This window comes from Sarcophilus harrisii, chromosome 1 (genome assembly GCF_902635505.1).
Source record: "Sarcophilus harrisii chromosome 1, mSarHar1.11, whole genome shotgun sequence".
In the NCBI taxonomy this organism is placed as follows: domain Eukaryota; kingdom Metazoa; phylum Chordata; class Mammalia; order Dasyuromorphia; family Dasyuridae; genus Sarcophilus; species Sarcophilus harrisii.
Window position 1 is genome coordinate 13,172,077 of NC_045426.1, and position 22,079 is coordinate 13,194,155.

The 22,079-nt window shown below is 52.5% G+C and overlaps 1 protein-coding gene across 3 annotated transcripts in view; it reads right to left on the minus strand.

The window, feature by feature from the left end:
• TTC21A (tetratricopeptide repeat domain 21A) overlaps positions 1 to 22,029 on the minus strand; it is a 39,254-nt gene extending 17,225 nt beyond the window's left edge. For 2 of the 3 annotated variants that reach the window (XM_031952415.1, XM_031952408.1), the window contains exons 1-14: positions 21,543 to 22,029; positions 18,767 to 18,896; positions 15,360 to 15,470; positions 11,271 to 11,437; positions 10,788 to 10,910; positions 10,007 to 10,164; positions 7,286 to 7,370; positions 5,549 to 5,647; positions 4,387 to 4,579; positions 3,216 to 3,313; positions 2,818 to 3,018; positions 2,060 to 2,189; positions 949 to 1,106; positions 412 to 627 (exon numbers count right to left, since the gene is read on the minus strand). In XM_031952415.1, coding sequence (XP_031808275.1) covers positions 412 to 627; positions 949 to 1,106; positions 2,060 to 2,189; positions 2,818 to 3,018; positions 3,216 to 3,313; positions 4,387 to 4,579; positions 5,549 to 5,647; positions 7,286 to 7,370; positions 10,007 to 10,164; positions 10,788 to 10,910; positions 11,271 to 11,437; positions 15,360 to 15,470; positions 18,767 to 18,896; positions 21,543 to 21,569 — 1,896 coding nt within the window. In that variant the 5' untranslated portion in view covers positions 21,570 to 22,029. The remainder of the gene's footprint in view (positions 1 to 411; positions 628 to 948; positions 1,107 to 2,059; positions 2,190 to 2,817; positions 3,019 to 3,215; positions 3,314 to 4,386; positions 4,580 to 5,548; positions 5,648 to 7,285; positions 7,371 to 10,006; positions 10,165 to 10,787; positions 10,911 to 11,270; positions 11,438 to 15,359; positions 15,471 to 18,766; positions 18,897 to 21,542) is intronic. The other variant, XM_031952422.1, reaches the window with a different exon arrangement.
• Between the last annotated feature and the right edge of the window lie 50 nt (positions 22,030 to 22,079).

Consider the following 22,079-nt stretch of genomic DNA (forward strand, 5'->3'; position numbering starts at 1 on the left):
TCAATTTGGTTAACAGACACAGAGCGCTCTGCAAATGGGAAAGCGCTGTATGAATTCTGGCTAATAGTCAGGATTTGCCCAAGGTTTTTATTTGACTGATTTTCTTTTCCATCAGAAATTTAGTAGCGATTTTGGACGATTCAACGTGTCATTTCTAGAGTATCTTATAGTGCGGCTTCTCTGTCTCCTCTCTCCCTCCTGGGAAGGGCTCCCTCCCATCCCTCCTATCCTTGGCCCGGCTGCCGTGGTCTTAGCCGGGGCTCACCCAAGTCTGCCGCTTGGCAGTCCCTCTGTCTTAGGCCCAGGGAGCTTCCGGAGCCGCCAGCGGACAGAGCCCCCCGCTGCGCTCGGGCTCCTGCCCCCTCCCCGCCGTGCCCACTTAGGGGGAGGAAGGCCGGCCGCGTCCCTTACCAGCTCCCCGTTTAAGCGCAGCGCGTCGGCGAGCTCCAGCAAGATGGACACCCGCTCGCTGGGCTGGATGCCGGAGCTCCTGCTCTTCTTGTTCTCGCCTTTCTTCATGGTGGGGAGCTTCATGATCATCTTGAGGGTTTTGATGGCCTCTGGGTAGTCCCCCGACTTGTTGAGGGCTCTGGCTTTGATGAAGTGGTACAGAGGGTGATCGCGCACCTGGGAAGCGACACGTGCCGGGGCTCAGCAGGGACGGCTGCCGCCCAAGCCTGGTATGGGGGTCTGGGGGGTGGTCCTCCCTCAGCCAACTACAATGCGGAGGCCCCCGAGGAAGAAGGGGCACAGACCCTCCTCCTTCCCACCAGGGCCGTGGTTCAGAGGCCCAGAGAGGCAACAGATCCACACTTAGTCCTCCCAGATACAACAGGCACTGCCGGGGGCGTGAAAGTGATTCACAAGAGCGTGGTCCCTGGTCTGGGGCAGCTCACAGAGGGCAGAGCCTCAGTCTCTCGCCTGGCTGCCCTTCCCAGACGCGCTCACCTGGAAGTTGTGGCTGACCCCCAGCTCTAAGGAGTGGGAGCACATGGTGAAGTTGCCCTGGGACAAGTAGATCTGGGCCATCAGCAGGTGAACATCGGCCGAGGTGGGGTCGAGCTCCAGGCATCTCTGCAGGGTGCTCTGGGCGTTCTCCAGTTCCCCTGGGGAAGAGCAGCACCAGGTTTCCCAGCCAGCAGCTTGGCCCCGGGGCCATCTTGGAACCGCCCATCAGCCCAGCCCAAAGAGAGCCTCGTCTTGCCCAGACTCTGCCCTCCCAGATTTCCCTGTTCCCTTTGAGCGTCCCACCCCCAGTCACTGGCTGCGTGCCCTGAATCCTGCCCTCTTCCCTCCCCGAAGCCCCCTGGCCCCTGGGCTGCCATGTCCTGAGGATTCTGCCTTTGCTCCGTTTCTTGCTCCGGCCTCCTTTCTCTCCTCGTGTTGCCGCCAAGCCCGGCTTGGGACCTCGCACTTTTGTCTGGACTATTGCAATCCCTTCCAATTAGTCCTTCTACCTCTTGCTAATCTCCAAAGGCAGGGTCTGACCCTATCACTTCCCTGCTCAAGGACCTCTCATGGCTCCCTTTGCCTCGAGGATAGAGCAGACTCCTTCAGAGGGCATGGGAGCCCCCTTGAGCTCTATGATCTTTTCCAGCTTTCCAAAGAATTAGAAAAGAAAGTCCAGGGGTACCCACACTCCACCTGTGCTGCTGGGTCTTTGCTGTGCCCAATCCCAGGAGCTGAGGAGGGATCTGGGGGAGGGCACGTGCTGGGACGGTGGGGAAGCTGGTCTCAGCAGGAAGGTGGCCACTAAGGGGGGATTCCATTCACCCCCCCTTATCTGATAGACATGTTAGGGGCCAGGAGGAAACGGAAGGCTGGGCACTGCCCGGGAGGGGCTCGATGGCCTCACTGGGAAGCCAGGAGAGCGGCGGGGGAGGGCTCAGGGAAAGGTGCGACCTGGGAGTTGTGGGGATTTGGGGGGACTCTGGAAGAGCTGAGAGCTGAGGGGGAGGACACTCAGCCTGGGGACCGGGACGATCTGGGAAGCGCCTCACACGTGCTTGCCCAAGATGAGTCTCTCCCGGCGGGTGAGGGGCTGGCCGCTGCAGCTCACCTGACAGGTACTTGACCTGGGCCATGAGATACAGCGGGTTGATCAGGGCCGGGGCCACTTTGACCACGGGGTTCAGGATCACTGCCGCTTGCTTGAGGAGAGGAGAGATGATCTGGCCCGGGGATCTGGGCTGGGAGGGAAATGCGGTTGGGCTGTCAGCAGCCCGGAGAGTGGGACAGCCTTCAGGGCCTTCTCTGGGGGCCTCCTCAGAGACTGAAGCCAAGGCTCTTCTGGGAGAAGCTGCAGGTGGGGCTGGGGGTTGGCCCCCAAATGCCCGCTCTGGCCCCTGAATGCCCACTCTGGCCCAGTCCTCCATCCATGGAGAGGGACACTAGCGGGGGAGCATGACTGGAAGCCATTCAGTCCTCGCTCAGGGCCTGGGTCCATGACCTCAGGGCCGGGCTCCTCTCGCATCTGGCAGTCTGCCCTGCCCTGCCAGGGGAGGCCAGCTCAGAGAGGCCCACTGGGGCAGCAGGCGTGTGGTGCCCGGGCCAAGCCCTTCCTCAGCAGCCCCTTCTCCGCTCTCCGGGAGCTGCCATCTGTGTGGCGGAGGCCACTTGGAATCTTGAAGTACACCGCCTCACTGCCCGCCCAGGCTCACTGCGGGCCCTGCCCCACCTTAGTGCCCTCCAAGCCGTCTCAGTCCCCTCCAAGCTGCCTCAGTGCCCGTGCAGGGGGGCTCCCTGCCTCCGTGCCCCTCTGCCTGCCTCCATGCCCTCCGCCCGCCTCCCGGAGCAGGCTCCTCGAGCCCGGCCCACCTGCTTGGGGCAGAAGAACAGGTACTCCTTGACGATGTTCACCAGGAAGGTGGGGTTGAGCTTCTCGAAGTACTCGATGCTGAGGGGGAGGCCCTGCATGTTGGAGAAGTGCAGCTCGGCAGCCTCCTTGAGCAGGGCTGTGGCCACCTGCTCGCTCTTGTGCTTCTTGGAGGCCAGGAGGGCCTGCAGGAACGTCAGGACCTGTGCGGGAGAAGGCGCTTGGGCTCCGCTCGGGCTCACCTGGCAGGGCCTCAGGCCTGACCCCTGCCCTCCCGGGCCTGCCCAGGAGCCCTCCCAACAATGTCCTGGAAGGATCCAGGTCTGGCTCCTTATGCTAAAGCTTGAGGTAGAGAGGGGAAGGGCTGGAGGAGGATGGGAGAAATAAGGTGACCTCTGACCTCAGACTTCCCCAGGGATTGCTGAACTTCCTTTAGGAATTCCAGCTGTTGCTCTGCCTCCTCCAGGTTGCCCTCCAGGATCTGACACCAAATGATACCTGCAGTCCAGACACACAAAGGGAACCATGTCCCGGTCAGCCTCCTGACAAGACTGAGCTAGGTCCCTGAGCACAAGTGAGCACTGGGGCCTCGGACACTGGGGCTTCTAGTGGGGAACTTCCACGCTTTGTTGGGGTCATTTAAAGATTATAGAAGGTATTAGAGGAAGGGCATGGAGTCAGAGTGGCCCCCTCACTGTACTCCATCTGAGCTCCCCATGGCCTTTTTTTTTAAGATCAGGAGGTGAAGAGTCAGTCGCTGCCTGCTTTGTCCTTTCAGCACCAGCTCCCGGGGGCTGCCCAATGCACAGGAAGGGCCGTAAAGCCCGGGGGGTGTGTGGGGGGGGGGAAGTCCAGGTCTCCCATGCCTCAGGGACCACAGCGGCTACAGATGATCCAGCTGGGAGTTCTCCAGCCCAAACCCTGCCTGGCCCCCAAGGGAACTCACTCGGCCTTCCCGGCGCCCCCAGCAGGGGACAGAAGAAAGAGCCTCTGGTTTCCCACATCTAGGGAACCAAGGGGAAGGAGCCCCTCCCACTGCCCCCCACCCCTCCCTCTTACACCCCCCCGCCCCCCCCCAGCAGAGGTCCAGGGGTCGGGAGGTCAGGGATTTCAGGCCCCGGGCTGATTTTGCCAGAATTGTTTTCCTCCTTCCTCTTTAAAAGACAACAAAGAAGAGGGAGGGAGCAGTGATACAGGGAAGTTAAGTCACAAAAACAAAGGCTGGCCATAGGAGCTGTTCTTTTAGAAGGGGGTCCTGCTCTGTCACGCACATGGGCCTTTGTTCATACTTGAAAGTCTCCCTGGACTCAGGACTGACCTCGGACCATGTGAGGCTCAAGGCTGCCCCACCCCCCCAGGCCTCCCAGGCCCTCACTGGTCTCCTAGGCCAACCCCAGGCTTCCCAGGCCCTCCTAGGGCTCCCCGGCCTCCTGGGTCCCCCTATGGCTCCCCAGTTCCTTAGGCCTCCCAGGCTCCCTAGGCCTTCTAGGTCTCCCTAGGTCTCCCTGGCTCCCCAGGCCTCCTAGGTCCCCTAGGGTTCCCAGGCTCCCCAGGCCTCCCAGGCCAGAGACCTATCAGGGCTGACATGCTGCTCTCGTCCAGCTTCATGGCCTCCGTGTACCACAGAGTGGCTTCCTTCACCTTCTCCTGAAGGATGAGCTGGTAGCCCAGCTCATTGGCAAACTGGGCATCTGAGGGCGCCGAGATGAAGGTGCGCTCGATGAAGCTGTAGATCTGCTGCAGGATGAGCTGGTGCTTCCCACACTGCAAGGAAAAGTCCGGCCAGTGGCCTTAGCAAGGGAAGCCCCTGGGTCTCTGCCCGGCTCCGGGCCAGCCAAAGAAAGAGCCGGCAGTGCCGGGCCTGAGAGTCGGAGCCGCCAGGAAGGCCCTCCAAAGTCTGGCTTACAAGGCGCGACCCAGAGAGCCGGGGAGCCCCCTTAAACTGGGGACTACGGCTCCACTACAACAGACCCAGCAGCTCATCATCCAGCCCGGAGCTGAAGAGGGCCCCAAAGTGGGCGGCACAGTCCACCTCAGGGCACTAGCTGTTGGAGCTTTTTCCCGGTCACTGAGCTCAGAGCTGCCTCTCTGCCTCCCCCAAGCTGGTGTCTGAGACCGACCCAGAATGCCCCAGGGGTGGAGGAGGCCCTCAGCCAGCTCCCTCAGCCACCCTGGCTGGCCCTTTCGGGGTACTCTGCGGCCTTCCCATCCTGCCCCACTTACCCTCGAGTGCCCAGAACACAACACAGCCCTCCAGAGATCAGACCGGGGCAGGATAGTCTCGTGCCATCACCCCCTTCTTCCTGAAAACTGCCCCCCTGATGCAGCCCCACGTGCCCATTACGTGAGGCTGTATACAATCCACTAGGAACCCCAAGATCTTTTTGCAGATGTGTTCATGAGACTCCATCAGCTGGAGACAAAATGAGGGATTGAGCCCTCCGTCCCTTGAACCCCAGTGGAGGAGACAGGACTGGAGCATGGGGCCCTCACGGCTAGAGCATGGGACCTTGGGGCTGGATCACAGACCCTTGGGGCTGGAGCACGGGCCCTCGGGCTCCCTCGCTGCCCTGGAAGGCATGTTCAGCAGCGGATTTGGCCCCAGCACTGGAGGTCACAGGGAGCTCAGGCTCTAGAAGCGTTTCCAGAGCACTGAGAACCAGGCACTTCTTGGGAAGAGGCTTTGGGAGGTGGGAGGCTCCCCCCAGAGCCAGGGGGAGGCTCCCCACGTACCAGCCTGCTGATGACGATGATTTTCTTCAGATGGAGGCTCGGGTTCTGGGGCTCCTTAGTCTCCAAAGCCTTAATCAGGTTTCTCACATGGTTGATGGCCTGCAGGAAAGGGCAAAGTGAGCCCCAGAGGACCGGCTTTCCCTGGCCCAGCAGCCTTTGCTGCTCCAAACATGACACCTCGATCTCAATTTTGTTTTCTGGCCACAGGGACAGAAAGCTCTCAGTCACCTCCCGGTGGGAGTTGATCAGTTGTATTTGGTAGATTGCACTCCTTCTGTCAGTAGTCAGTGCACATTTATTAAGCACCTGCTATGTACCGAGCAATACCGAAGGAGATAAAAGGCGGCCCCTCCAGCAGCTCTTCCTCTCACTCATTCTTGGTGAGGCTGCAGAAGTCCGGGCTTCCAATCTTTCCTCAGACTTTGAACCCTGGCCTAGGCTCCCAAGCACTTAGTCTGCAGCCTCTGCACCAGCTGGGAGGTCGGGCCTCCAGGCATTTGCCACTAAGTGACCTTTCAGCGTCACCCAGCCCGGCCTTCGGCTCCTTCCAAGGGGCCACAGCCTCCGCTGCTCTGTGAGCTCAACCGAGGCCTTGGCTCAGTGATCTGTAACCTGGGGCTCACGGGCCCAAGGTTCTGGGAGAAGCTTCCAAAGGTACATGACTTTGGAGGGGGGGTGTCCATCAGCCCCCAAGATTGGAAGGGGGGATCCCTAAGCTGCAGGGGAATGACCGCCACGCTCCTGCTGAGGATGGGCACCTGCTGGGGGGCTGCACAACCGAGGCCCTGCCAGAGAGGGGATGAGTGAGAAAACACTTGGTTCTTGTGGTGGTTCGGTCCTGTATGATTCTCTGTGACCCCATTGGGGGCTTTCCTGGCAAAGACACTGGAGTAGTTTGTCATTTCCTTCTCCAGCTCTTTTACAGATGAGGAAACTGAGGCAGACAGTGAAGGAACAGCTAAAAAGTGTCGGAGACGATCTGCCCTCGGGCCTTCCTGATACCAGCCCCAGCGCTCTTTCCACTGGGCCACCTCTGCTCCCCAAACCTCTTTGTGGGTATTTATTTATGCATTAATTAATTACTAAACTAACAAATAAAAAAATAAAATGCAGCCTGTTGCTGAGGAGCGCTCTATCTGGAGATGATGGGCAGAGGGGGGTGCAGCAGCAGGTCTGGTGGAAAGCTCCTGCATCCCAAGAGGGCGGAACAAAGCCACTGATGGCCAAGCTCTAGTGTTAGCTGTTTTTATCACTACTGGACTACAGGGTTGAGATGGGGTCGATATGGGGTCAATCTGGGGTTGATACAGGGTCGATGTGGGGTTGACACGGGGTCTTTTTGTGCGTCGGCAGTCGAGACTGACTGGAACTGCCCTTGGAGAGCTCCTGGCCGGGGAGCCACACCGGGAAATCCTGTGGGCACCCCCAGCCTTGGCCAGCCATCCCTGACCACTCATTAACCAGAGGGCACGGAATGCCAGCCTCTGAGGAGGCTTGGAGGTCAGCTCAGCCATGCTCCTCATTTAAAAATGTCACCGAGACCTTGAGGGGCAACAGAGTCACCCGGGGCTCGTCTTTCTGCAGCACTGCTGCAATCAGCCCTATTTAAACAGCACTGAGTGGAGGGAACAGCAGGAGGCTGGGGATACAGGAGGCTGAGAGCGGGAGGCCCAGCCCGAGAGCCTGGAGAAAGGAGTCCTCATGAGCTGGCTTCCCTTAATCCTCCAGAGCACTTACTTCGCTGATATCTCCTTCCCTGGCAAACTCGTGCACGGCCAGGACCTGGCGGGCGTCGATGTTGTTCTCGTCTTTCTCCAAGATTCTGAAACAGGAAGAGGAATTCCTCCACGTTAGGTGAGGCTGAACAAGCCAGGCCCCCGGGCGAGCCCTGGGTGAGCCGCCTATATTGGGCGAGCCTGCTCTGGGAGAGCCTGCCCTGCACGAGCCTGCTCTAGGAGCACCCATGCTGGGCCACGTGTGGAAGGACAACTTTCTGGGGTCTCTGGGACGCTTTGGGTTGGCTAGGACGGCTGGAGAAGAAGGTGCAGTTAAGTTTCTGTGTCGTGGACACCGGGTCGGGCCAAGGACTTCTCAGAGCGGCGTTCGCTTCCCTTCCCAAATAAGTGGCCGCTAAGCCCCAGGGAGGGGCTGATGGACACCCCCCCCCCCAAAGTCATGTACCTTTGGAAGCTTCTCCCAGAACCTTGGGCCCGTGAGCCCCAGGTTACAGATCACTGAGCCAAGGCCTCGGTTGAGCTCACAGAGCAGCGGAGGCTGTGGCCCCTTGGAAGGAGCCGAAGGCCGGGCTGGGTGACGCTGAAAGGTCACTTAGTGGCAAATGCCTGGAGGCCCGACCTCCCAGCTGGTGCAGAAGCTGCAGGCAGAGGAACAGCAGGAGTGCACTCCTCGGGCCTCCAGGTGCAAAGCAAGCCGTTCTCATGCTGAGAGAGGCCAGTGTTTAGCTAGTGATTACCTCCTGGGGTAGAAGCGTGCTAGTAAGAACAACATTTTACATTTTACAGCTGAGGAAACAGGTAGACAATGACTTGTCCAAGGTCACACTGCTGGTAAGTATCTGAGGCTGGGTTTGAACTGGAGCCTTTTTGACTCCAGGTCAAGGGCTCTAACCACTGTACCACTTAGCTGAAAAATGTTCTGAGAAACATAAGAAAAAAAATCGAACTCTTCTTAAGTCCTACTGGCAATGAAAGAAACAGCTTGTTCTGGTAAATAAAGATCCAGCCTTAGGGCCCAGAAGGTCTGGATTCAAGTCATGAATCCATCCTGGTTGTGCCACCTCTCAGTGTTCTGGTCCGCTTTTGGGGAGCCTCCATGGCGGAGCTCAGTGCTGCAAGTCCTGTGGCTGGCCCCCAAAGGTTTTTCCCAATAAGCTTTCTGCTTCAATGGGAGAATGCAGAATTCTGGGTATTAGAGGTTTCCTGCACCTCCCTGGGGGTGGGTGGGTGGGTGGGAGGGCAGAATCTCAGGACCAGAGTGCTAATCCAGCCTGGAGCATCCTCGGGGAGAGGCAGTGGAAGGCCTGGGCTTCCTCAGGCTCCCCCAAAGCACCACAGGCCTGCCCAAGTCTGTCAGGCCCTTCAGTGCCAAGGAGCTGACTCCTTTTTAGTTGCTATGGTCCACACTGGACACATCCCTGGCTCAAGCCTGGGTGCCGTCCTCTGCCGGAGGCACAGCCCGTGGCTATGGAGGATCTGGGAGGCACTAAAAGTCAAAGGAAGAAAGGAAAACACATAAATATATATATATATATATATATATATATATATATATATATATATATATATATATATATGTATTTTAGCTTTGGCAGAATTGAGTGAATGGTAAGGAAGGGAGAGAGGTTCTCTATGAAACTTAAATTTTTGTTTGTTTGTTTTTTGCTGAGGCAATTGGGGTTAAGTGACTTGCCTAGGGTCACACAGCCAGGAAGTGGTAAGTGTCTGAGGCTGGATTTCACTCAGGTCCTCCTGACTCTCCACTCCACTGTTCTCTCCACTGCACCACTGAGCTGCCCTTGAAACTTAAGTCTGAGGTGAGGATTGAAGGGCTGTTTTTTGTTTGTTTGTTTGTTTGTTTTTTAAAAAAGCACTTTCAAAGTGTATTTCCAACCCTCAAGTCCTGGTGCCCTTCTCTTGGATGGGTCAGCTCTGGAGAGGACCCAAAGGGCCATGGAAAGATGTCAGAAGGGACATTGCCAGATCCTGATTTTGCCAATCCCACAAGAGAGCTGCCCATGTTTAAGGCTGGCAAAGGAGGCAATTGGGCCACCTTGTGACTGACAGGCTTTATCCATGCCTCTATAATGGGCATGCTCTAAAATGGGCTCCCCCACTAGGCTTTAGATGAAGTGCCTGGCAGGTATTACTACATGCTTCATGTTGGCTGTAGGAGTGGGAGATGACAGGCAGAGCTCCTGAAGGCTGCCCTGGTTCCCCAGGGCATGGGGCGGCTCCCGCAGAGACCAATGGGAGGAGAGGTCCATGGGATGAGGCTGTGAGATAAAGCTTTCTCTCTCTGTTAGTTTGGGAAATCCCTAAGGCTACTGGAGGAAAAATCAAAATGGCATATATCTATGTCTATGTTTATCTATGTCTATATCCATATCCATGTCTATGTCTATGTCTGTATCTATATCTGTATCTATGTCTATATCTATGTCTATATCCATATCCATATCCACATCCACATCCATGTCTATGTCTATGTCTACATCCATATCCATGTCCACATTCATGTCCACATCCACGTCTATGTTTATATCCATGTCCATGTCCACATCTACGTCTATATCTATGTCTATGTCTATGTCTATATCGATATCTATCTATCTATCTATCTATATGGGGAGAAAGAGAGAGAGAGAGAGAGAGAGAGAGAGAGAGAGAGAGAGAGAGAGAGAGCATCCTTAAACTAGTCACTTGGGATTTCTTCCCTTACCGGTTTCCTGTTTCAACAGTTTGCTCCCAGTCCTGCTGGGCCAAAAAGAGTCTCATCTTCAGAATGAATGCTGGGATGAAGTTAAAATATGTAACTGTAATTTGATTCACAACTTCCAGTGCGCCCGAGTAATTCTGTTGCATCATGAAATAGTTTGCCTGTGGAGGGAAGGTGCAGAAAGAACCCTTAGTTCAGGTGCCCGCGGATTCGGGCCAGATGAAGTCTGCTGCGGGGGGCAGTTGTGGGATCTGTCTGCTCCCTCAGTGAGGATCCAGACACTGCCTAGAACACCCCAGTCGAGAGCCAGCCCCCGAGGACCGCTTCTGGCCTCTGTGCCTTGGTGACCATCCCCTCTGGGAGCTCTGTCACCAGGTGAGAGCCTGGGGAGGCTCTGGGGTTCGGCTAAGGGAAGCTGCAAGCTTGAGACCTTCCACCCAGGGAGGATCTTCCAGCCTTGAGGCTTGGTCTTCACCCAAAGGGAGGAGGCCCAGGAGAGCCTGAGGGGCCCTGTGGCTCATTAAGGGAAGATGGCCAATGCAGGAGACTTGATGTAACAGAGCAGTGGGGCCCCCCTCCTGGGAGGGAACAGAGGCCTATGGAGAGCAAGACCCTGCTGGGAGGAAGGGGGCAAAGGCCCAGGCTTCCTCAGGCTCCCCTAAAGCACTACAGGCCTGCCCAAGTCTGTCAGGCCCCTTCAGTGCCAAGGAGCTGACTCCTTTTTAGTTGCTGTGGTCCACACTGGACACATCCCTGGCCCTGGACATGCTGGCCCTGCTCCTACCTTCCCCATCAGGCCCAACACGTCCTTAGTGTCGCGAATCCCCTGGTCGAAGTACTTGATCGACTTCTTGACATTGTGCTGTTTGTCAGACGTAAAGTCCACCCATCCTCGGAGCACGTAGCCCTGGAAGAGGAAAACGGGGGGGCTTTCAGAGAGCTCACCCTACGTTGCTGGCTCTCTGAGTAACTTCCAGGTGGCTGCCTCGGTGCTGGGATGCTGGCACTAGAAGGTCCTGCTAGCCAGAGCAACATCCCCCCCACCTAGAGCTTCCCAGAGGCTGCCCTGCCCCTCGTGCACTACCCTGGTTGCCTTTTAAATCTGGAGCGCCTCTCCCAAGCTCTATGAACCCAGATTCCATCCCTGTCCCCCCCCTTCCCCCATGCGTTTGGCCATGGAGGATGCTGTCCGTGGTGCTCCTGTTGGCTTGTGGGGGTTCTCCCCACAAGCTGCCCCCTGGAGCCCGGCGGGGGGCCCCGGCCTCACCTCTCTGGACCCGCTGGACACCTTGAGCATTCGGTCCACGTACTCTTTGGCTTTTTCATTTTTACCCATCAGCCAAAGAAATATTCCCGCATAATACAAGGCATTCACGCCAGCAGATTTCCGGGTTTCCTTGAGACAATTTTCAAGTTCTGAAATGGCCTCTCGATCTGTGCCCCGCGAGAAAGCCAGATTGAGGAAGAGTTAGGACACGAGTAGGATCTTATTTTAGCAGAGTCTAAGGAAAGCTTTATTTAAAAAAAAAAAACAAGATGGCGGAGCAGTTGGGTGGTGCAGTGGTTAGAGCACTGGCTCCCGGGTCTGAAAGACCTGAATTTAAATCTAGCCTCAGACACTAACTGGCTGGGTGATTCTGGGCAACATCCTGACTGCCTCCAAAAATAAATTAAAATAAAACGAACCAGATGGTGATTTCAGGAAGCTAGGGAGCTCCAGGTGAGGAACTTCCTCTCTCCCAGTGCAGGTGAACCCCTTCCTACAGTTCAGCGTCTGTGAGAATTGTGGAGGCCCTAAGAGCAGAAGGCCTGCGGAGGCCAGAGCAGCCCCGAAACCTGCTTCTGTTCAGAGGGAAATGCTGTTTCCAGGCTGTAACCCTAGCTGTTTTCAGAGGACAATCTGGAAGGGAAATGCCGGCAGCACATGGGACAACTGTCCAAGCTCTGGCAGACTTTAGCCTCAGTCTAAGGACACACATGCTCCATCTGCTTGGCTTTGGGGGGCCTTTGTATTTCCCTGCTCATCCTGCAGGCAGCTAGCTGCTTACCAGGGAGGAAACCTTCCCCTCATGCACGGGGGCCCTTCTCTGTACCTTCTGGGCTTAGAAAGCTGCACAAGGCTCGAGGGAGGCCAGTGATCTCCCCAGGGTCACACAATCAGAGACTCAGACCTGTTGTCAGCATTCTATCCCTGCATCCCTTGGCTTTTTTGATTTCACCCATCAGCCCAGAAAACACGCCAGGGATGAGGTCCTGGGTCACGGGGTGGGCTTGGCAGAGAGAGCCTGAAGTTTTGCCAGGATCACTCCCTGGGGCAGGTAGGAAAAGCTCTTGTGAGGGTCGTGGGCAGCCCCACCCTGCTGTGTCCAGCCAGAAATCTGGGTTTTGTCAACCCGCTGTGGTTGAATTTCCCCTAGAAATGTTCATGACCCACGTCCTCTTTGCTGACCCCCTTTTGGGGTTCTACCACTCTGCCAGGGGTATCCCTGCCCTCCCCCATGCCTCAGAGTGTCTTTCTTCTTGTTATCTATTAGTGAGAACTTGTCTTTTCCATTGTAATTGTTAGAAGCCCTTCCCTGTCTCACTCTCTGCTCTCCCGGATCTATTTCGTGTGTACCATTCCCAGGGTCCATGGAATCCCTTCCTTTTATCTGTGACCTCCTCTCCTCAATAAACTCGTCTTTTGCCAAAAGGAAAGGCCATTGTGAATTCCCACAGGCTGAACCCCAATATTCAGTGTCCATCTCCATCTTGTCATTTGGTGCTGAACCCCAAACAATAGGAACTGCGTCCCCCGGCCACAACCGTGGCGCTTGCCTCAGTGCTGTCACCCGCATGATACCCGGCAGCCACCCCCCCCAAGCACGCTGCCCCCCAAGGGGGTTAGGTAGGAAGCTCTTGGAAAGTGGACTGCCTTCCCATACCCCAACAGACACAGGCGATGGCCACCAAGCACTCCTGGAGGCGGCTTCTCTGTGCCCCTGCAGATTGGCCCTGACAACAGATAGGGAGCCCCAGTGGGCACCTCCCGGGGGTGGGGGACCAGGATCCTCTGCTTTCCGCCTGCCTCCCTGCCTCCCTGCTGCTTTACCCAACTATTGGAGGCCTTTAGGAGCTGCAGGGTCCTGGGACCAGGGCTTGGTGCTGGAAGGGGCCCTGGAGCCTGTGTGTTCCTTCCCTGGGTCAGGCAGCTGGTCAGCAAGGAGACAGAGCTCTGGGCCTGGAGGCAGGGAGACCCGAGTTCAGATCTGGCCTCAGTGATTAGCGGCGTGACCCTGGGCTAGTCACTCTGTCTTGTGCTATTTCCTCATCTGTAAAAGGAGGGTACTAACAGGACCTCCCTCACAGAGTTGTCCACATTTGTGGAGCACAGAGCTTAGCTCGAAGTAGGTGCTTAATAAGTGCTTCCTTCCTCCTCTTTCCCCTTCAGGTGAAGGCCATTTAGGTTTGGGGAAAATGATGGCTCGGCCCAGTGAAGGTGGAGAATTCTGGGAATATTTACAACTCACTCTGTGACAGACTGATTGATGGCCGGTGGTTGTTCCCCTGGAGACTCAGCACTTGTTTCCCCAGCCAGGGTGGGTCACAGAGCCTTTGGGGAGCACATGGGGGGGTGGGAGGAGTGGGGGGGCACTGAGGCAGAAGGCGAAGGGTGAGCTCACAGGAGCCTGAGCCAAATGGCTAGCTTGGGGAAGAACACAGAGTCAGTCATTAGAAGGACGGTCAGTGGTAGGGAAAGCTATCTGGAAATGGAAAAGGCAGCGAGCTCCTTGCACTGGGAGGCTCTGAGAAGGGAGCCAGGCTTCAGGGAGGGCATCATGGCTCTCTGGTAGGCTGTCCACAGAAGAGATGTCTGGCCTCTTCTAAATATACATCCCCCACTCCCACAGCTTTAATTAGACTAGTCAATCAATCAATGAGCATTTATTAAGCACCTACTGTGTGCTAGGGAGGGGCTGCTAGGTGGCAGAGTGGACAGGACACTGGACTTGGAGTCAGGAAAACAGCTCAAAATCAGCTTCAGACACTACTAGCTGTGTGACTCTGGGCAAGTCACTTAATTCTGATTGCCTCAGTTTCCTCATCTGTAAAATGAATTGGAGAAGGGTTCGGCAAACCAGTGCAGCCTCTCTACACTGCCGCAATGGTGACATGAAGAGTTGGACACGACTTTCAGACACTTTAGGGAGGGAGGGCATAAATGGCTGGGGGATGGGCAACAGTTAATTGCAGGAAATGACTCTTGGGCGGCACAGGATGGAGGAAGGGAGAAACAGCAATAAGAATAAGCAACTGGCGGAGTGGACACAAAGCTCTCACTTTCTGAAGATGATATTGTGGTGTACTACAGGAACCCAGAGACACAAATAAAAAACTCACTGAAACAGTGAACAATTTTGGCAAAGTTGTAGCACGTCCCCATACCGATCATCCGGGTTTTTGAGTATTACCAACAAACCCCAGCATGAAGAGAATCTCTCTCTCTCTCTCTCTCTCTCTCTCTCTCTCTCTTTTTTTGCTGAGGCAATTGGGGTTAAGTGACTTGCCCAGGGTCACACAGCTAGGAAGTGTTAAGCATCTGAGACAAAATTCGATCTCAGATCCTCCTGACTTCAGGGCTGGTGCTCTCTCCACTGTGCCACCTAATCTCTACCGACAGTAAAAAATACTTGGGACTTTATCTATAACACATACAGAAACTACAAGACCACAATTACAAAATGCTTTTCATGCAAATAAAGGCAGATCTAAGTGGAGAAATATGCATTGTACGTGGTTAGTCTGAGTCAATATATTACAAAGGACCATACTACCTAAATTAATTTATCTCTTCAGCAGTACGCTCATCAAACTACCAATGGACAACTTTACAGAGCCAGAAAAAATAATAACAAAATTCTCCTGGAAGAATAGAAGGTCAAAAATATCAAGAGAATCAATGAAAAAAAGGAGAAGGAAGAAGCCCCAGCAGTACCTGCTTTCGAATTATACCACGGAGCTATAATTGCCAAAACAAATGGCCCTGCGTAAGAAAAAGATTAATCTGTGGGATAGATTAGGTGTTCAACATACAGAGGCAAATGAACACAGTAATCCTGCTGCTGGATAAACATGAAGATTGCAGGCATTGGGGGGGAAGTTCACTTTTCCAGGAAAAAAAAAAACAGAAAAATGGTCCAGCAGAAATTAGATATAGACACAATCTCACACTACATCCCAAGATGCGCTCCATTGGTCCATGACTGAGACATAGATCGACAGCATAAACAAGCAGGAAGCCAAGAACCTTGACTGGGCCCCTAGAGCCTCGGCCTTTAACCCTGGGCCAGGGGAGAGGGTGGCAGGTCTCACTTACCGATGGTCTCACAGCGCTTGTGAGCATAAATGAGGGCCATTATGGAGCACAGGGACACATCCGGGTGACTCTTGAGAGTCTCGAGCTCGCCGATGGCGTCCTGGATGTGTTCTGCAGAGACATTTCAGATCATTTACTCTCACCGATTTTTAAACCCAAATGCCGAAAACTATTGCAGTGAAGAGAGGAAGAAATGGGCCCCCAGAAGTATGGTGAATATGCCAGATATATCAGATACCCGGCAAAAAGGAGACAATAAATCAATAAATGCTCACTGATTGCTGCAAAACCTTCAATATTTTAATAAAATTAGTCTTACTGCCCCCAATCTCTATTCCATACCAGCGCCCAATAATCTACCTATATTATTATTCAAATAAGTTTTATCAATTCCTTTTGTTTTTACACCAATTATTTCTAAGTCCACCCTTATCGAGCTTCCTTTATGGCCATTAAAGACCATTAAGCAAAGCATTTACGCTATAGTAGCTAGTGTGGGTATCATTCTCCCTCCCTCTACTTGAGAGAAGGGTTATCTATTTTATTACTGGTTCTCAGCAACTTTCACTGGTTTTTCAATGGCTCAGACAACCAGCTTCTTCTTGGTCACCTTTTCATTATGATCAGGGGCAGTGTGAATACTTTAATCAACCCTATCAGGTCATACAAATCCTCCCACTTTCTCTGAATCACTACATCTTTGTTTTCCATGGTGTCTCATTTTGTTTCTGTGCTAAAGCTTTTCTTGGTGATTTCCCAATAGAGGAGACTACACTTTATTTCCCGGTATTTGTGACCATGAAAGTGTGGTCCTTATTGGACTTATTTTCAACCTCTTTAGGGTATTATGCTGAGCCGTGGAATTTCTGCGTCAGAGGTTATGAATCACTTGTTCAACTTTGTTCACTGAAATCCAAGTGGATCAGATTGCAGATCCACCAACAGGATATGAGTATACTTTTTTTTTTTTCTCCTACAGTCCTTATACTCTGATTTGGGGCTCCATTTTTGATAGTTTTCAGGTCTGAGATGATCTCACTGGGACATGTTTTCCAACAGCTGCTGGCAGAAAAACGGCAGAGAAATCCAGGACTGGTCTGGTTTGCAAATCACCAATTTGTATGGAACTTGCTTGACATTCTTTATTATTATTATGATTATTTTATTTTTAATGTAATTTTTTATTATGGCTTTTTATTTACAAGACAGATGCATGGGTAATTTTTCAGCATTGACCCTTGCAAAACCCTTCCGTTCCAATTTTTCCCCTTCTTCCCCCACCCCCTCCCCCAGATGGCAGGTTGACCAATACATATTAAATATGTTAAAGTATATGTCAAATACAATATATATGTACATATTTATACAGTTATCTTGCTGAATAAGAAAGACCAGATCTAGAAAGAAGGTAAAAATAACCTGGGAAGGAAAACAAAAATCTTGCTTGACATTCTTAACCAAAGTTAGGAAAAGATGCAAAACTTCTCCAGCAGAAGTGAGTGAAAAATGGGCTCAATGTCCATGAGTGGCTCTGAGCCTTCTACAGAGAGGTCATCAGAACCAGCTGTGGGCCAGGCCCTTTATTAAGGATATGGGCTGGAACAGATCATAAAACAAACACCGCTCTGTCACAGGGCATTACATCTTAAAGAGCAATATGACAAAGGGTTTCTGGCTTGGCTCCCTGCTCTCTGGCAGCTGCCGCACTCCGCTCACCCCCTGCCAGATCTTTTGCTCTTCCCTCCACAAGAAAGTGTCATGGTCTCTTTGCAGAGCACTGGTGGGCCGGGGCAGTGCGCAGGAAGATCATGGATGGGGTTGCTGCGTCCTAGCAGCTAAGTGACATCCCCCAGGCCGCTCATCACTCCTTCAGGACCGGGAGGGCTGTTCCTCATGCTGCAAGGCCTCTCGAGGCCTCACAGTAACCAGCAGCCCCTTGCTGCCCGCTTTCATCCCCTTCCTGAAGGACTGAGGGCACAAACCTATCCAGATGGTAGCTCCCGGATGGGGCCGGGCCCAGGTCTTGGGGATGGGTGACAGGTGGCTTTCCAGGCAAAACAATTACCCACCACCATTGGCTGGGGGTGCCGGGTCCACAGGCCACGTCTTCATAATTTGCACATTCTCTGGCTGTAGTGTCTAGAGATCAAGAACGCCAACCCCCATCCCAGGACTGCCACGATTCCATGCTAAGTATGCTCCTGTCCCTTTTCAAAGCAAGTGTGTATGTGAAAGTAAACATCTTTGTGTTTGTATTCATGCACACAAATGCACAACCATATATACGCATATATATATGAACACTATATACCCAGGGACGCTGCATTTTGTCTTGATATATGATACCTAGATATGCACACACAAATGTTTACATATATTTACATATATCCTCTTGCTTGTACAGGGCTATATGCAAGTTGCCTTTTCTGTTAAGACTGAAGACAGTCCCTTGGGGACAGGGAGAGTTTTGGCCTTTCTTGCTATTCCCAGCACATAATACAAAGGAGGTGCTTAATAAATGCTTACTGACTTGACTTTTTTCCTTTTTTCCCCCCTGACATAATGGGGTTAAGTGATTTACCCAGGGTCACACAGCTAGGAAGTATTAAATGTCTGAGGCAAGATCTGCACTCAGGTCCTCCTGAGTTCACTGCACCACCTAGCTGCCCTTTGATTTGATGTTTCTAAAACAATTTCTTCTTCTCTGTGACTTATGTAGTTCATGTTCTCCTTGGTGAGAAAAAAGACGACACCATTCTTAATTCTCTTCTCCATTTATAAAGGTTCTTTTCTCCCTCTGTGTTCTCTCTCCCTTTTGTTCTCTCTCTCTCTTTCTCTCTCTCTCTCTCCCCCTTCTCTCTCTCTTTCTCTGTTTCTCCATATATATACCCCACACACACACACACACACACACACACACACACACACACGTTCTTATTTTACATTTTTTATGATTTTATCCATTCTTTTTGTAATGCAAATGGTTTGGTTGTTGTGTTTTGCCCAGATTACCTTCTAGATTATAAGGCCTTGACAATACAACAGTAGTGACTCCATTATCTAGCTTTATTATCACATGCTTTATCTACACAGTTAGTAGGTTCTTGATAAATGTTTCTGAAAGACTGATAGAATCTTGGAATTGGAATAGACCTTAAAGATGACATAAACATGCTATTTGGCAAATGATCATCTAGCTTCCTTGAAAAAAAAAAAAAAAAACACCTTCCATGAAAGCACAGTACCCCTCAAGTACCAACTCATTTATTTGTTGATGGGTTTAAAAATTAGAAATTTCTTTATATAACTCCTTTTTTTTTTTTTTCCCCTGTTGTGTGCATTGCCCTGGCTGACACTACATACCCAGTCCCCAGATAGCCAGGCCCAGGCCTTCGCTCATTCATTACCTTCTCGCAGCAGTCCATACGCCTTGAAGAACTGCAGAATGGAATCATTGCTGAATTTCTCCAGGCCTTCCGTAGCCGCATTCTGCACATGTCGGAAGTATTTTTCTTGACAATAATAGATTATTCCGGCCTAATGGAGAGAAAAACCTTTTGAGTTACCACAGTAGCTGGTGGAAATACTCTAAAATAGCAATGGCACGGAAATAATTTTGCACATTTAACTAGTGGTTATGATTTGACAAATTACTTTGTGGGAATCATATATCATTGCTGGGTGAACCACACTATTTGTTAGTGCCTCAACACTTCAATGGAATATGCCCCAAAGAGATCCAAGAAAGTGGAAGAAAATGCATTTGTAAAAACACATTTAAGGTAGCTCTTTTGAAAGGAGCAAAGACTTGGCAATGTATGGGGTGCCTTTCAATGGAGGAATGGCTAGACGAGTTATGGTAGATGAATATAATGGAAAAGCACTGTGTGGTAAGAAATGGAGAAATGGTTTCAGAGAAGCTCGTGCAGACATGGATAAACTGAGCAGAGTACAATGAGCAGAACAATGATCATCATAATGCAAACAGCTTTAAAGAACTTAAGAAGAGGGCAGCTAGGTGGTGCAGCGGATAGAACACCAGCCCTCAAGTCAGGAGAACCTGAGTTCAAATCTGACCTCAGACACTTAATACTTACTTCCTGGCTGTGTGACCTTGGGTAAGTCACTTAACCTCAACTGCCTCAAACAGAAAACAATTTAAGAAGCAATGACCAAAGAACAACCATGGTTTCCAAAGGACCCATGATGAAAGCCGTTACCCACCTTATGAGAAGTGATGGGTATGGCTTGAGACATTTTTTGGACATGTTCCAGTTGGAAATTTTTCTTGACTATGAAGAATTTTTTACAAGGGTTTCCCCCTCCATCCCCCATTTTTCCAGAGGAAAAAAATGGAGTTTTATTCATTGAAGAGAAAATGAAAACTTTAAAAGTCCTTCAGTGGATTCATGACCTTGATGGACACGTTCCTTCTATCAGTACAGATCACAAACCAACCCAGAGAGATTCTTTTTAAAAAACAAGCTTTGGTACTCAACGCCCTCCTCAGCAACCTTCTGCTGAGCCTCCCCTCTGATGGGAGGACAAGCACAAAACTCCTCCTGAAGGGCCCTTTTAGAGAAGCCAATTCTTTGTTTTCCACCCGTTGCTCTGCTTGGCCACAAACACAATTTCTTCCCCCTCTCCTCCCACTTTTTGTTTTCCTTTCAGTATTGTCTGTCTCCATTAAACTGTAAGCTCTTTGAGGGCAGGGACTAATTCTCTGTTTTTCTCTTCTTTGTATGCCTGGCGCTCAGCACCTTGTCTGGCACATTTGTCGTTCAGCCATTCCAATCACGTCCAATGTTTGGGAGTCAGCAACATTTAGGTTTTCTTGGCAAAAATACCAGAGTTCTTTTCCATTTCCTTCTCTGGTGAATTACCCAGGATCACACAACTAGTAAGTGTCTGAGGCAGTTTGGAACTCAGGTCTTCCTGATTCCAGACCCTGTACACTATCATGGCTTAGTTGCCCATATGCTTGGCATATAGTAGGTGCTTAATAAATGTTTATTGGCTAATCTTATTAAGAATTGAGAATCTATTCTGCACTTGATATTTTTATATAAAAATATAAGAGTCAGTCAGTCCTTGACCCCCAAGGAGCTGACATTCTATTTGGGGAATATAATGCATAATAGAGGATTCCCAAGTAGGGAAGGAGTCGGGGATGTCGCTGCCATGCCAGTGTTGCACCTTTTCCCAAAGCAATAGCAGTATTGCATGAGTTTAATAACACTCTTCGATTCTGAGACCTGGGACAGGGAGGAAATGAAAGTCTCTTTAAAAAGCACTTAATTTCTAATAGGTGCAAAGCACTGGATATACAAACACATCCCCTGAAATAGTCCCTGTCCCCAGGGAGCTTTTCCAACTACTGACCAGCCCTCCCTCTCCCTCTCAGTTCAGCTACGGAAAGACCAGCTGGGTAAGGTTGGGAGGCTTGGGGGGAGTAAGGGAATAGAGGAGCACGGGGGATGCTTTCATCATCTTTGGGAAGTCAGCAAAGCACCTGGCCTCTCTCGAATGGCTGCTGCCTGGATTACTGGGTAAGAGGACGACCAGGGTCTGGATCCCTGGACCCCGACTTAAGCCAAAGGGATAACAGAGCCCTGCCAGGGATGGTGTCAACCTAGCACAGGATGCAGGCTTGCAAAGTGAACCAAAAGGCTGTAAAATGACAAGGAAGGAGGAACGCTGCTCTGCTCAGGCATGGCGGAGGAAGGAAGAAGAGTGGGGGAGATAAGGAAAAGTTAGAGGCAAAATCCAGAGCAGGAACCAGTGCCGAAGCTCAGTCTCAGATACCCGGACAGGAATGCCCCAAGTCCTGGCAATGGGGGGGGATGGTGCTGGAGAGGTTTCAGTACCCAGGAGCCCGTGGGGCTTGACCAGTGCCCCCCAGCCTTGGTGGGATCTACTCCAAACTCCAGGGGGATTTGTCTCTGGATAGGTCACCTCCTGCAGAAGCAGCACGCCAGGGTGCAGGAGGTCATTGCTTACTAAGAAACTGGGCCTCAGTTTCCCCTTTTGTCACAACAAAGGAAATCATCCCAGAGGCAGCTTCTTCCCTCCGCCGTCTGGGCCCTCAGGGACTGTGGCTAGCAGACGTAGCCAGGGACCCCCGCCCTCTGACCCAGACCCCCTCTCCACCCCTCTTTCCATACTTCTCTCTCCCCCACCCACCAAGAGGGACGAGTCATTGCTGCTCATCTTGGGGCCGGGGGCCCGGAGGCCTGGGAGGATCAGGCTCTGAAGGAAGCAGCAGGGGAGCCAGACTCGGGTCAGGGGCCCCGCGACGGATCCAGGCTGGGAGGCCCAGGATCGGGGTGAAAAGACTCACGGGGAGACTTTGGCTTCGGCCAGGCCGAGGAAGCCTGGGGTCAGGGGCCAGAGGGTCAGACTCGAGTTGGGGAGGGAGCGGGTCGGGGCAAGGACAAAGCAGGAGCTGGAAGCAAGGGCTCAAGGGCAAGGTGGGAGAGGAGCCGGGGCCGGGGCCGGAGGCAAGGGCGGCACAAGACCAGGGTCGGGGGCGGGAGTTGGGCAAGGACGAGGCAAGGGGCAGGGCCGGGGTCGGTCGGATCGGGCAGGGTCGCGTCGGGCTCCGAGTTGGGACCGGGATCCAGGCTCCCGCTCGGGGAAGCTCGCGACTGTCGGAGGATTCCGAGGCGTCCTTAGCAACTTTAGCGTCGCCCTGGCAACGGAACACGTTCCCCGGGCGGG